This window comes from Anomaloglossus baeobatrachus, chromosome 8 (genome assembly GCF_048569485.1).
Source record: "Anomaloglossus baeobatrachus isolate aAnoBae1 chromosome 8, aAnoBae1.hap1, whole genome shotgun sequence".
In the NCBI taxonomy this organism is placed as follows: domain Eukaryota; kingdom Metazoa; phylum Chordata; class Amphibia; order Anura; family Aromobatidae; genus Anomaloglossus; species Anomaloglossus baeobatrachus.
Genome location: NC_134360.1, coordinates 59,202,727 through 59,215,903, shown reverse-complemented (window position 1 = coordinate 59,215,903; position 13,177 = coordinate 59,202,727). Strand labels below are relative to the sequence as shown.

General features: G+C 50.5%; 1 protein-coding gene across 3 annotated transcripts in view; it reads right to left on the bottom strand.

Moving 5' to 3' along the window:
• Positions 1–12,618, bottom strand: part of RBM5 (RNA binding motif protein 5) — a 44,797-nt gene extending 32,179 nt beyond the window's left edge. For 2 of the 3 annotated variants that reach the window (XM_075321691.1, XM_075321693.1), the window contains exons 1-2: positions 12,514–12,618; positions 9,654–9,723 (exon numbers count right to left, since the gene is read on the bottom strand). In XM_075321691.1, coding sequence (XP_075177806.1) covers positions 9,654–9,670 — 17 coding nt within the window. In that variant the 5' untranslated portion in view covers positions 9,671–9,723; positions 12,514–12,618. The remainder of the gene's footprint in view (positions 1–9,653; positions 9,724–12,513) is intronic. The other variant, XM_075321692.1, reaches the window with a different exon arrangement.
• Positions 12,619–13,177: the final 559 nt, after the last annotated feature.

Sequence of the window (13,177 nt, the reverse complement as noted above, 5' to 3'; positions counted from 1 at the left end):
CCCAGCAGAACGGTAGGCTTCAAGAATTGGTTGTTTGATCCATCGAGCCAGGGTGGCTTTGGAAGCCTGCGACCCTTTGCGCTTACCAGCGACAAGGACAAAGAGTGCATCCGAGCGGCGCAGAGGCGCCGTGCGGGAAATGTAGATTCTGAGTGCTCTCACCAGATCTAACAAATGTAAATCCTTCTCATACCGATGAACTGCATGAGGACAAAAGGAAGGCAATGAGATATCCTGATTTAGATGAAAAGAGGATACCACCTTCGGGAGAAACTCCTGAATGGGGCGCAGCACTACCTTGTCCTGGTGGAAGACCAGGAAAGGAGCCTTGGATGACAGCGCTGCTAGCTCAGACACTCTCCGAAGAGATGTGATCGCTACCAGAAAAGCCACTTTCTGTGATAGTCGAGAAAGTGAAACATCCCTCAGAGGCTCGAAGGGCGGCTTCTGGAGGGCAACTAGTACCCTGTTCAGATCCCATGGATCTAACGGCCGCTTGTACGGGGGTACGATATGACAAACCCCCTGCAGGAACGTGCGCACCTTAGAAAGTCGTGCTAGACGCTTCTGAAAAAAGACGGATAGCGCCGAGACTTGCCCTTTAAGGGAGCCGAGCGACAAACCTTTTTCTAACCCAGATTGCAGGAAAGAAAGAAAAGTAGGCAATGCAAATGGCCAGGGAGACACTCCCTGAGCCGAGCACCAGGATAAGAATATCTTCCACGTTCTGTGGTATATCTTAGCAGACGTGGGCTTCCTAGCCTGTCTCATGGTGGCAACGACCCCTTGGGATAATCCTGAAGACGCTAGGATCCAGGACTCAATGGCCACACAGTCAGGTTCAGGGCCGCAGAATTCCGATGGAAAAACGGCCCTTGGGACAGTAAGTCTGGTCGGTCTGGTAGTGCCCACGGTTGGCCGACCGTGAGATGCCACAGATCCGGGTACCACGACCTCCTCGGCCAGTCTGGGGCGACGAGTATGACGCGGCTGCAATCGGATCTGATCTTGCGTAGCACTCTGGGCAAGAGTGCCAGAGGTGGAAACACATAAGGGAGCCGGAACTGCGACCAATCTTGCACCAAGGCGTCTACCGCCAGAGCTCTTTGATCGCGAGACCGCGCCATGAAGGTCGGGACCTTGTTGTTGTGCCGAGACGCCATTAGGTCGACATCCGGCACCCCCCAGCGGTGACAGATTTCCTGAAACACGTCTGGGTGAAGGGACCACTCCCCTGCGTCCATACCCTGGCGACTTAGGAAGTCTGCTTCCCAGTTTTCCACGCCCGGGATGTGAACCGCGGATATGGTGGATGCTCTGTCCTCCACCCACATCAGAATCCGCCGGACTTCCTGGAAGGCTTGCCGACTGCGTGTCCCTCCTTGGTGGTTGATGTATGCCACCGCTGTGGAGTTGTCCGACTGAATTCGGATCTGCTTTCCTTCCAGCCACTGCTGGAAGGCTAGTAGGGCCAGATACACTGCCCTGATTTCCAGAACATTGATCTGAAGGGTGGACTCCTGCTGAGTCCACGTACCCTGAGCCCTGTGGTGGAGAAAAACTGCTCCCCACCCTGACAGACTCGCGTCCGTCGTGACTACTGCCCAGGATGGGGGTAGGAAGGATCTTCCCTGTGATACAGAGGTGGGAAGAAGCCACCACTGCAAAGAGTCCTTGGTCGTCTGGGAAAGGGAGACTTCCCTGTCCAGGGATGTTGACTTCCCGTCCCATTGGCGGAGAATGTCCCACTGAAGTGGGCGCAGATGAAACTGCGCAAACGGGACTGCCTCCATTGCTGCCACCATCTTCCCTAGGAAGTGCATGAGGCGCCTTAAGGGGTGCGACTGACCTTGAAGGAGAGACTGCACCCCTGTCTGCAGTGACCGCTGCTTGTCCAGCGGAAGCTTCACTATCGCTGAGAGAGTATGAAACTCCATGCCAAGATACGTTAGTGATTGGGTCGGTGACAGATTGGACTTTGAAAAGTTGATGATCCACCCGAAAGTCTGGAGAGTCTCCAGCGCAACATTCAGGCTGAGTTGGCATGCCTCTTGAGAGGGTGCTTTGACAAGCAGATCGTCTAAGTAAGGGATCACCGAGTGTCCCTGAGAGTGCAAGATTGCTACCACTGCCGCCATGACCTTGGTGAAAACCCGTGGGGCTGTCGCCAGACCAAATGGCAGAGCTACGAATTGTAGATGGTCGTCTCCTATCACGAAACGTAGAAAGCGTTGGTGCTCTGTAGCAATCGGCACGTGGAGATAAGCATCTTTGATGTCTATTGATGCAAGGAAATCTCCTTGAGACATTGAGGCAATGACGGAGCGGAGGGATTCCATCCGGAACCGCCTGGCGTTCACATGCTTGTTGAGCAGTTTTAGGTCCAGAACAGGACGGAATGAGCCGTCCTTTTTTGGCACCACAAAGAGATTGGAGTAAAAACCTTGCCCTTGTTCCTGAAGAGGGACAGGGATCACCACTCCTTCTGCTCTTAGAGAGCCCACCGCCTGCAGAAGGGCATCTGCTCGGTCGGGATGTGGGGAAGTTCTGAAGAACCGAGGCGGAGGACGAGAACTGAACTCTATCCTGTACCCGTGAGACAAAATGTCTGTTACCCACCGGTCCTTGACCTGTGGCAGCCAAATGTCGCAAAAGCGGGAGAGCCTGCCACCGACCGAGGATGCGGAGAGAGGAGGCCGAAAGTCATGAGGCAGCCGGCTTGGAAGCGGGTCCTCCGGTTGCTTTCTTGGGGCGTGAGTGAGCCCGCCAGGCATCTGAGCTCCTTTGCTCCTTCTGAGTCCCTTTGGACGAGGAGAATTGGGGCTTGCCCGAGCCTCGAAAGGACCGAAACCTCGACTGCCACTTCCTCTGTTGAGGTTTGCTTGATCTGGGCTGGGGTAAGGAGGAGTCCTTACCCTTGGACTGTTTAATGATTTCAGCTAATTGCTCACCAAACAGTCTGTCTCCAGATAGCGGCAAGCTGGTTAAACATTTCTTGGAAGCAGAATCTGCTTTCCATTCCTTTAACCACAAGGCTCTGCGCAAAACCACAGAGTTGGCGGACGCCATTGAGGTACGGCTCGTAGAGTCCAGTACTGCATTGATAGCGTATGTCGCAAACGCAGACATTTGCGTAGTTAAGGACGCAACCTGCGGCACTGCTGGACGTATGATAGAGTCCACCTGTGCCAGACCAGCGGAAATAGCTTGGAGTGCCCACACGGCCGCGAATGCTGGAGCAAACGACGCGCCGATAGCTTCATAGACAGATTTCAACCACAGGTCCATCTGTCTGTCATTGGCATCTTTAAGTGAAGCCCCATCCTCCACTGCAACTATGGATCTAGCCGCAAGCCTGGATATTGGGGGATCCACCTTTGGACACTGGGTCCAGCGTTTGACCACGTCAGGGGGAAAAGGATAACGAGTATCCTTAAGACGTTTGGAGAAACGCTTGTCTGGATAAGCATGATGTTTCTGGACTGATTCTCTGAAGTCAGAGTGGTCCAGAAAAGTACTCAATTTACGCTTGGGATACCGAAAATGGAACTTCTCCTGCTGAGCAGCTGCCTCCTCTGCTGAAGGGGCTGGGGGAGAAATATCCAACAGTCTATTGATGGCCGCTATAAGGTCATTTACCATTGCGTCACCATCAGGGGTATCTAGATTGAGAGCGGTGTCAGGATTAGACTCCTGATCACCCACCTCTGTCTCCTCATACAGAGACTCTTCTCGTTGAGACCCTGACCAGTGTGATGACGTCGAGGGTCTTTCCCAGCGAGCTCGCTTAGGCTGCCTGGGACTGTCATCCGAGTCAGAGTCTTCAGCCTGTGATGCCTGGGACCCCCTTGAAGTACGGATTAGTTCCAACTGAGGGGGACCGGGGAGCATAGACACAGCCGTGTCCATGGTCTGAGAAACTGGCCTGGACTGCAAGGTCTCCAGGATTTTTGTCATAGTCACAGACATCTTATCAGCAAAAATTGCAAATTCTGTCCCCGTCACCGGGGCAGGGTTCACAGGCGTCTCTGCCTGGGCCACTACTACCATAGACTCTGGCTGCCGAAGTGGCACAGGGATTGAACATTGCACACAATGGGGGTCATTGGAACCTGCCGGTAGATTAGCCCCACATGCGACACAAGCAGTGCATACCGCCTGTGCCTTGGCACCCTTGCGTTTTGCGGATGACATGTTGTTGTCTCCTCAGAGCAATATAGGGTATAAGCCAAGAAGCGACCGTACAGTGCAATATAAATATATATGGTACAGGGGAAAAGTGCACCAAATAACACTGAGGCACTAGTGGGGCCAGCACTTATGTGCAGCTTACCGCCCGCATAAACGCGGGTGTGTGGTCGCCAGAGTCCCTTGTCTGAGTCCCCCAGAGCCTGTGTCCGTTCTCCAGCCAGACTGCATGCAGGAATGGCTGCCGGCGTCCTGTGGAGAGGGGCGGGCCCTGGGCGTGTTTAGACCAAGAGCGGGAAACTTGCGTCCCCACTGTGCCCAGTGAGAGGGCTGGAGTATGTAAATAAGACTCCAGCCCTCGGCGCTGACTATAGAACAGCGTCTCTCCCTTTCCCTGATTGACAGGGAGGGGGCGGGAACGAAGCGGAGCTAGGCCGCAAAAGCCGGGGACTAGATTTATGAGCGCTGCTGCCGTAAAAGCGCGGTCAGCGCGAGTCCCCGGTGCACTACAAGTCCCAGCCGCGCCGCCGCTCCCGGAGCGGCCGGCGCGGTAGTTCCCAACACATAAAGTCACTCAGCTAAGCTGCAGTGACTAACCCGAGCGCGCAGCGCTAGTGCCCCCGGCGCACTAGCACACCCAGCAAGTCTGGAGTGTGCGTGGCCTGTCTGTGCGGGGACACAGAGTACCTGAATGTTGCAGGGCCTTGTCCCTGACGGTACTCAGCTCCTCCAGCAGGTTCTCTGGGTCTGTGGATGGAGCCCGGCCTCAGGGTTTGGGGGCCGGTAAGATCCCACTTCCAAAGAGCCCCTTAGGGGGATGGGGAAGGAAAGCAGCATGTGGGCTCCAGCCTCCGTACCCGCAATGGGTACCTCAACCTTAACAAACCGCAAGTGGGGTGAGAAGGGAGCATGCTGGGGACCCTATATGGGCCCTATTTTCTTCCATCCGATATAGTCAGCAGCTACTGCTGACTAAACAGTGGAGCTATGCGTGGATGTCTGACCTCCTTCGCACAAAGCTTGAAAACTGAGCATCCCGTGATCCCACGGGGGGTGTATAGCCAGAAGGGGAGGGGCCTTACACTTTTTAGTGTAATGCTTTGTGTGGCCTCCGGAGGCAGTAGCTATACACCCAATCGTCTGGGTCTCCCAATGGAGCGCCGAAGAAAAAATAAAAAAAATAAAATATATATATACCCGTGTTTCCACGAAAATAAAATACAATCTTATATATTTGCATTGGTATCAGTGATTGGGTAGCCTGTTAATAAAAAAAATATTTAATAACCCCACCCATAATTCCGCCCACCCCCTCTGTCAGCATCAGAGATTGGAACTTGTGGTATTGAAATAATGAATATTCCCCCTCTGTGCTGGGGGTCAGTGATTCACTGTCCTATTACTGCTCGAGGATCGCAGCGCAATGCTCGCACTGGCTGGCGGCTCTTCTGACCCGAGCGTATCAGCCTGTTTTTCTATGCAGCTGTCATGCTCAGTTGAGGAGAGCCGCCAGCCAGTGCGAGCATTGTGCTGCGATCCTCGAGCAGTGATATGACAGTGAGTGAATCACTGAGGCCAATCTTATAGTATAAACCAAGCCTTGTGGGGGACAGAGCTAATCTAAAAATTGTACAATTTTAGCTAATGAAGAAATTGAAGTTTTCATGAAATATGCTAATTATGGTGCTTGGTGCAGTCTTGTGAGACCAACAGGCTCTGAGCACCATGTCAGCCACTGGATTTGCAGGCTCCAGGCTGTCCCTGGCAATTGACAGCACAGATTTACCTGAACATTTGCTGTAGACCGCGCTTCTTCCAGGCAAATGCTGTCAATCCCCGTACACAACAGAGAAGTCACCCAAACGCTCGCATGTTGGTGGCATCGGCCACTGTCTAATGCTTGTGGAGGTATCCCTACTCTCCCATAGCGGCTCACTCAGAGCACAAAACCACAGGTCTGAGAGAAGCATTCCCGTATAGGTCAAATGATGCAGCTAACTCATGTCTGTATCCAGCGTATGTCATCAGGTACAGCACACGCAGGGAGTGACCCAGATACTCCTCTCTTGGTTAAATATCGCCTCCTACAATTATGGCGGTGGAGAGAAGAAAAAAAAAAACGTACGAGAAAAAGCGAAAGCGCAAAAAAAAAAAAAAAAAGTGAAAGATTACCAGCTCCTTTAGTGTTAATCCAGTGACAGAGCAAACTGGAGCAAAGAATAGAACCAGAATATAATCCGCGGCTCTCACACACGACCTTTTCTGTTCTTCTAAATCCCCAAACACAAAATCGTGTGCATGATTAAGCAAGAGGGCTCAGGAGCGTATAACAGCAGGGCCGGAGAAGAGCTCTGATCGCTGCCGATAAACATGTAAACGGCACCGCCAACCTCAGACAGCAACAGATAAACGGACAGCGAATGAGTGTACAACGCCCATCAGCCCCCCATATGTGGCTGCAGAGCACTGAGGAGTGACTATGGCAGATAGGGGTCTGCTGAAGACACCAGCACTGCCATCTTAGTACTCCTGTCAAGCACGGCCACAGTCCGAGCTCTGTAGTAGACTGACACTTTCACTATATACTGTAATAATGTGGTACGTAGCGTGGCGTGCTAACACGCTATTCAATGGAGCAACAACAGTGGTGACGCGCGTGCCTGTGTCCGCTGTCACTGCTGAGCTTAAGTCCAGGCACTTCCGGTCATGCGCACTAGACCTCTCTGACGTAGACCCGGCTTCATAGCGTGCATGACCGGAAGTGCCAGGACTTATGCTTAGCGGTGACAGCGGACACAGACGCGTATCACCGCTGATGACGCTGCATTGAATAGCATGGTAGCACGCCACTGTAGGAATGATACCATGCTAAGAAGGCGGAATGAGCGCAGGAACTAACACCCTTGCGACTAGTCCCTGCGCTCATTAGCATATCAAAGGATCTTTAGAAATACTTTTTATCTATAGTCTCTATCTGTGCTAGTGTATACAGGGACGGTTAGGCAGGAATTAGCAATATGCACCCAGAACTGCCCGTGGTTCTGGGTGCATATTTCACTTTTAAAGGGAACCTGTCATGTGCATCTGTCACCAGGTTTTTGCAACTCCATCTGAGAGCAGCATAATGTAGAGACAGAGACCCCGATTCTAGCGATGTGTCTCTTACTGAGCTGTTTGCTGTCGTGTTGATAAAAATCAATGTTCTCTCTGCTGCAGATCTAGCAGTTATACAGAGCTCATGAATATGCTGGACTACCTGCAGCACGCCACGTAGTCCTCTAATGATAATCTACTGCTGATTAAACAGTGCTGATTAAACAGTGATTTGATCAAAACTACAGTAAGCAGCCCAGTAAGCCCACACATTACTGGAATCAGGTTAGGCTATATGCGCACTTAGCGTTTTTTTGACGCTGCGTTTTTAGTTGCTAAAAACGCACAAAAATGGAAAAAACGCACCCGCGGCAAAAACGTGCAAAAAAACGTTTTTTCCAATGCATTGCATGGGGGGGGGGGGGGGGGAGCAGAAAAACACCGGAAAGAATTGACATGTTTATTATTTTTTTTAAGCTCAAAAACGCAGCTAAAAAAAAAAAAAAAGCTGCGTGTGGGCAGCAAAAATGAAAAGTCATAGACTTTTCTGGGGAGGCAAAGTCATGCAGTTTTCAGCCTAAAAACACACCCGAAAAACGCCACAAAAAACGCCCAGTGCGCACATAGCCTTATGCTGCTCTTGGATTAGGTCGCAAAAACCTGGTGACAGATTCCCTATAAAATTTGAATCTCCCCTTTTTCTGCTATTAACAGACATGTTATTAATTGCAGTTTTTGGCCATAAACTGCTTCACTAAAGAAAGCAATAAAAACAATTAAAATCTTGATTTGCAAATTGGTATCAATAAAATGTCAATCTCAGCACACACAAAAAAAACCCATGCAGCTCAATGGACACAACATAAATGTTATGAGTCTTGGAAAATGGCGACAAGCCATATATTTATTTTTTACAATAAATTATTCACAACATTCATTATACTAGAAAATAAAAAAAAAAATCCAACTTGTGCAAAATATAAGCCCCTTAAGGCCCCGTTACACGTAACGACATCGCTAACGAGATGTCGTTGGGGTCACGGAATTCGTGACGCACATCCGGCCTCGTTAGCGACGTTGTTGCGTGTGACACCTACGAGCGACCGCCAACGATAAAAAATACTCACCTGATCGTTGACACGTCGTTCATTTCCCAAATGTTGTTGTTGCTGTTGCAGGACGTAGGTTGTTCGTCGTTCCTGAGGCAGCACACATCGCTACGTGTGACACCCCAGGAACGACGAACAACACCGTACCTGCGTCCACCGGCAACGAGGTGGGCGTCACTTTCTTTCGGCTGCTCTCCGCCCCTCCGCTTCTATTGGACGCATGCTGTGTGACGTCGCTGTGACGCTGCACGAACCGCCCCCTTAGAAAAGAGGCTGTTTGCCGGCCACAGCGATGTCGTTAGGCAGGTAACTATGTGTGACGGGTGTTAGCGATATTGTGCGCCACGGGCAGCAATTTGCCCGTGACGCAGAAACGACGGGGGCGGGTGCTTTCACGAGCGACATCGCTGCGTGTAAAGCCCCCTTTATAATGGCTGTGTCGATAGAAAAATAACAAAAGTTATGTTCTCGGAAAAAAAAAAGGGGTAAATAAAAAAAATTAAAAAGAAAAAAAATTGTGCCCCATGATGACCCAATTATCTAGAGAAATCCCAGCTCCGGTCAGATGCCCTAGAGACCAGTTTTTGATGTCTAGCTGTTTGCAATTTTGTATGGGGTTTTCAGACATTACTGGTCATACTACCAGAACCTACAAAAGCGACTTAGCACACACAATCGAAGGTCACCAATGAAGTACTGCACTGATGGGTCTCAGCATGATTTTGGCCCTATAAATTATTATTGTACGATAGGCTGGCCCCGACTTTAAAACATCCGAGCTATGTGCAACTCGTAGATATGAATGGTGGAGATTAAAAAAATAAATAAAAAATAAATAAAAACAAATTAATAGTCACCTCACTGCTCGCCTCCCAATCCTCTTCATTCAGCTGTCACATGCTGCATCCCAATACTGACCATGCACAGTGACTTCTGGAGAGAAGGCCTGGCCTATAGTGACGAGGCTAGGGATGCGGCATGTGACACAGAGCACTAGGGTGGCCAGAGAGGAGTATTTTTTTTTTTCCCTCATGGCCCAATTGCAACCTACATACAAATTCAGGTTATGAACAAAACTACAGACCCCCTATCTAGTTCATAACCCAGGGTTTGCCTATACACAAATGTTGCTGCAGCCCGGAGACCAGAAGAGTACAAGAGGATAAAATTCACCAGCAATCAATATATCTGAATTGTCCTGTGATGGAAAATACTCTGTCGCTAAAGATCATAATTAACATTGCTTCACAGCATCCGACTTACCGCTTGTCTGAGCCCATGGCAGGCCTCCACGTGTCCAGTCTGGATTCTAGCGGGGTTATCACCAGATCTACTGAATATGAAAAAGAAGAAGATTGCCCCATGTCACTTTCCACAACTCCATATTCACGTGTGGTTGTGGCATCAGCAACCGTGTCACAAGCCGCACATCAACAGCAGAATATAGGTGGCATGCTACAGGGGGGGGGGGGGAAACTGTGCCAAGCTTATACTCGGGAGCAATGTCTGCAATATGTCAGCATCCTGCATAAGAAGCTATGAAGAACGCCAGCCCTGAGATCCGGAGGCAGACACCGGCAATAAACCTGGAGCTGCTCAGAAGAACACTGCAGCAGCAGGACAATGCAACATGGCAGCAACCGCAGCTCACTCCCCCGAAAAGGCGACTGCGGGGAATCAGCACTTTATGCTCCACGAGGCACAGATAATCCTGCACCACACACCCCCAACAGCACTATACACCTCAGTATATGCCTCCCCCAGTGCTATACACCTCAGCATATACCATACATACCATATGGTGTAGAGCACCATGGAATTAATGGTGTTCTATAAATAATAATACCTCATCCTCCCCCCAGTATTATACACCTCAGCATATACCTCCTCCCCCCCAGTATATACCTCCTCCTCCCCAGTATTATACACCTAAGCATATACCTCCTTCTCCCCCCCCCGTATTATACACCTCAGCATATACCTCCTCCCCCCCAGTATTATACACCTCAGCATATACCTCCTCCTCCCCCCCGTATTATACACCTCAGCATATACCTCCTCCTCCCCAGTATTATACACCTCAGCATATACCTCCTCCCCCCCCAGTATTATACCCCTCAGCATATACCTCCTCCTCCCCAGTATACACCTCAGCATATACCTCCTCCTCCCCCCCCGTATTATACCCTCAGCATATACCTCCTCCCCCCCCCCCAGTATTATACACCTCAGCATATACCTCCTCCCCCCCCAGTATTATACACCTCAGCATATACCTCCTCCCCCCCCAGTATTATACACCTCAGCATATACCTCCTCCCCCCCCCAGTATTATACACCTCAGCATATACCTCCTCCCCCCCCCCAGTATTATACACCTCAGCATATACCTCCTCCCCCCCCCAGTATTATACACCTCAGCATATACCGCCTCCCCCCCAGTATTATACACCTCAGCATATACCTCCTCTCCCCCCAGTATTATACACCTCAGCATATACCTCCTCCCCCCCAGTATTATACACCTCAGCATATACCTCCTCCCCCCCCAGTATTATACACCTCAGCATATACCTCCTCCCCCCCCAGTATTATACACCTCAGCATATACCTCCTCCCCCCCCAGTATTATACACCTCAGCATATACCTCCTCCCCCCCCCAGTATTATACACCTCAGCATATACCTCCTCCCCCCCCCAGTATTATACACCTCAGCATATACCTCCTCCCCCCCCCAGTATTATACACCTCAGCATATACCTCCTCCCCCCCCCAGTATTATACACCTCAGCATATACCTCCTCCCCCCCCAGTATTATACACCTCAGCATATACCTCCTCCCCCCCCAGTATTATACACCTCAGCATATACCTCCTCCCCCCCCAGTATTATACACCTCAGCATATACCTCCTCCCCCCCTCAGTATTATACACCTCAGCATATACCGCCTCCCCCCCAGTATTATACACCTCAGCATATACCGCCTCCTCCCCCAGTATTATACACCTCAGCATATACCTCCTCCCCCCCCAGTATTATACACCTCAGCATATACCACCTCCTCCCCCCAGTATTATACACCTCAGCATATACCACCTCCTCCCCCCAGTATTATACACCTCAGCATATACCTCCTCCTCCCCCCAGTATTATACACCTCAGCATATACCTCCTCCTCCCCCCAGTATTATACACCTCAGCATATACCTCCTCCTCCCCCAGTATTATACACCTCAGCATATACCTCCTCCTCCCCCAGTATTATACACCTCAGCATATACCTCCTCCCCCCCCAGTATTATACACCTCAGCATATACCTCCTCCCCCCCCAGTATTATACACCTCAGCATATACCTCCTCCCCCCCCAGTATTATACACCTCAGCATATACCTCCTCCCCCCCCAGTATTATACACCTCAGCATATACCTCCTCCTCCCCCCAGTATTATACACCTCAGCATATACCTCCTCCTCCCCCCAGTATTATACACCTCAGCATATACCTCCTCCTCCCCCAGTATTATACACCTCAGCATATACCTCCTCCTCCCCCAGTATTATACACCTCAGCATATACCTCCTCCCCCCCCAGTATTATACACCTCAGCATATACCTCCTCCCCCCCCAGTATTATACACCTCAGCATATACCTCCTCCTCCCCCCAGTATTATACACCTCAGCATATACCGCCTCCTCCCCCCAGTATTATACACCTCAGCATATACCTCCTCCCCCCCCAGTATTAACCGCCTCCTCCCCCAGTATTATACACCTCAGCATATACCTCCTCCTCCCCCCAGTATTATACACCTCAGCATATACCTCCTCCTCCCCCCAGTATTATACACCTCAGCATATACCTCCTCCTCCCCCAGTATTATACACCTCAGCATATACCTCCTCCCCCCCCCCAGTATTATACCCCTCAGCATATACCTCCTCCTCCCCCCAGTATTATACACCTCAGCATATACTTCTCCCCGCGCACTATACACCTCAGCATATACCTCCTCACCCCAGTATTATACCCCTCAGTATATACTTCTCCCCCCCCGCACTATACACCTCGGTATAGAGCTGTATTTCATGCACACAGCCACCAGGGCCGCACTCACAATAAAGCCGCTCCTTGGTAGCGGCGTCTTCTAGTTTCTTTCAGTGTGCACGAAATGGCGGCGGTTCCACCCGTCTCCTACCCAGAGTGCAGCGCGTCCGGCTCAGCGCCTCGAAGATTCCACACTTGGCGCGCCTGCGCTACCCGCTCACAATAGGGTTGAGTTCCGCGGAGCATCATGGGAGATGGAGTTTTCTGTCAGGCTGGAGGGTGATGGCGCCGGCTCCCGCGGTCACGGCCTTGCAGGGGTCACAGGGCCGGCAAATATCAGGAACCACTTATCTGCACTGCTGCAAAACTTCAAGCTACTAGCTAGATGCGCTGACTAATTGTGTTTCTATTCTGTAGTGTACCGACAGCATGTGAAATAACAAGTCACCAATGTAATCCCAATACCCCCCAATCATCAGTGTAACCCCTCAGTCAGCAGTTGTAGTTCTAGTATATACAGTGGGTGAAATAATTATTGAACAAGTCACCAATTTATACATATATTTCTAAAGGTGCTATTAACATGAATGTCTCACCAGATGTTGGTAACCAGGGCCGGCTCCAGGGTTTGTTTAAAGAGATTAAAAAAAAACAAACACATACATACACACACACACACACACACACCTATGTGCCCACGTGAGATTAAACCTGCGGATTTATCTGCTGAAAAT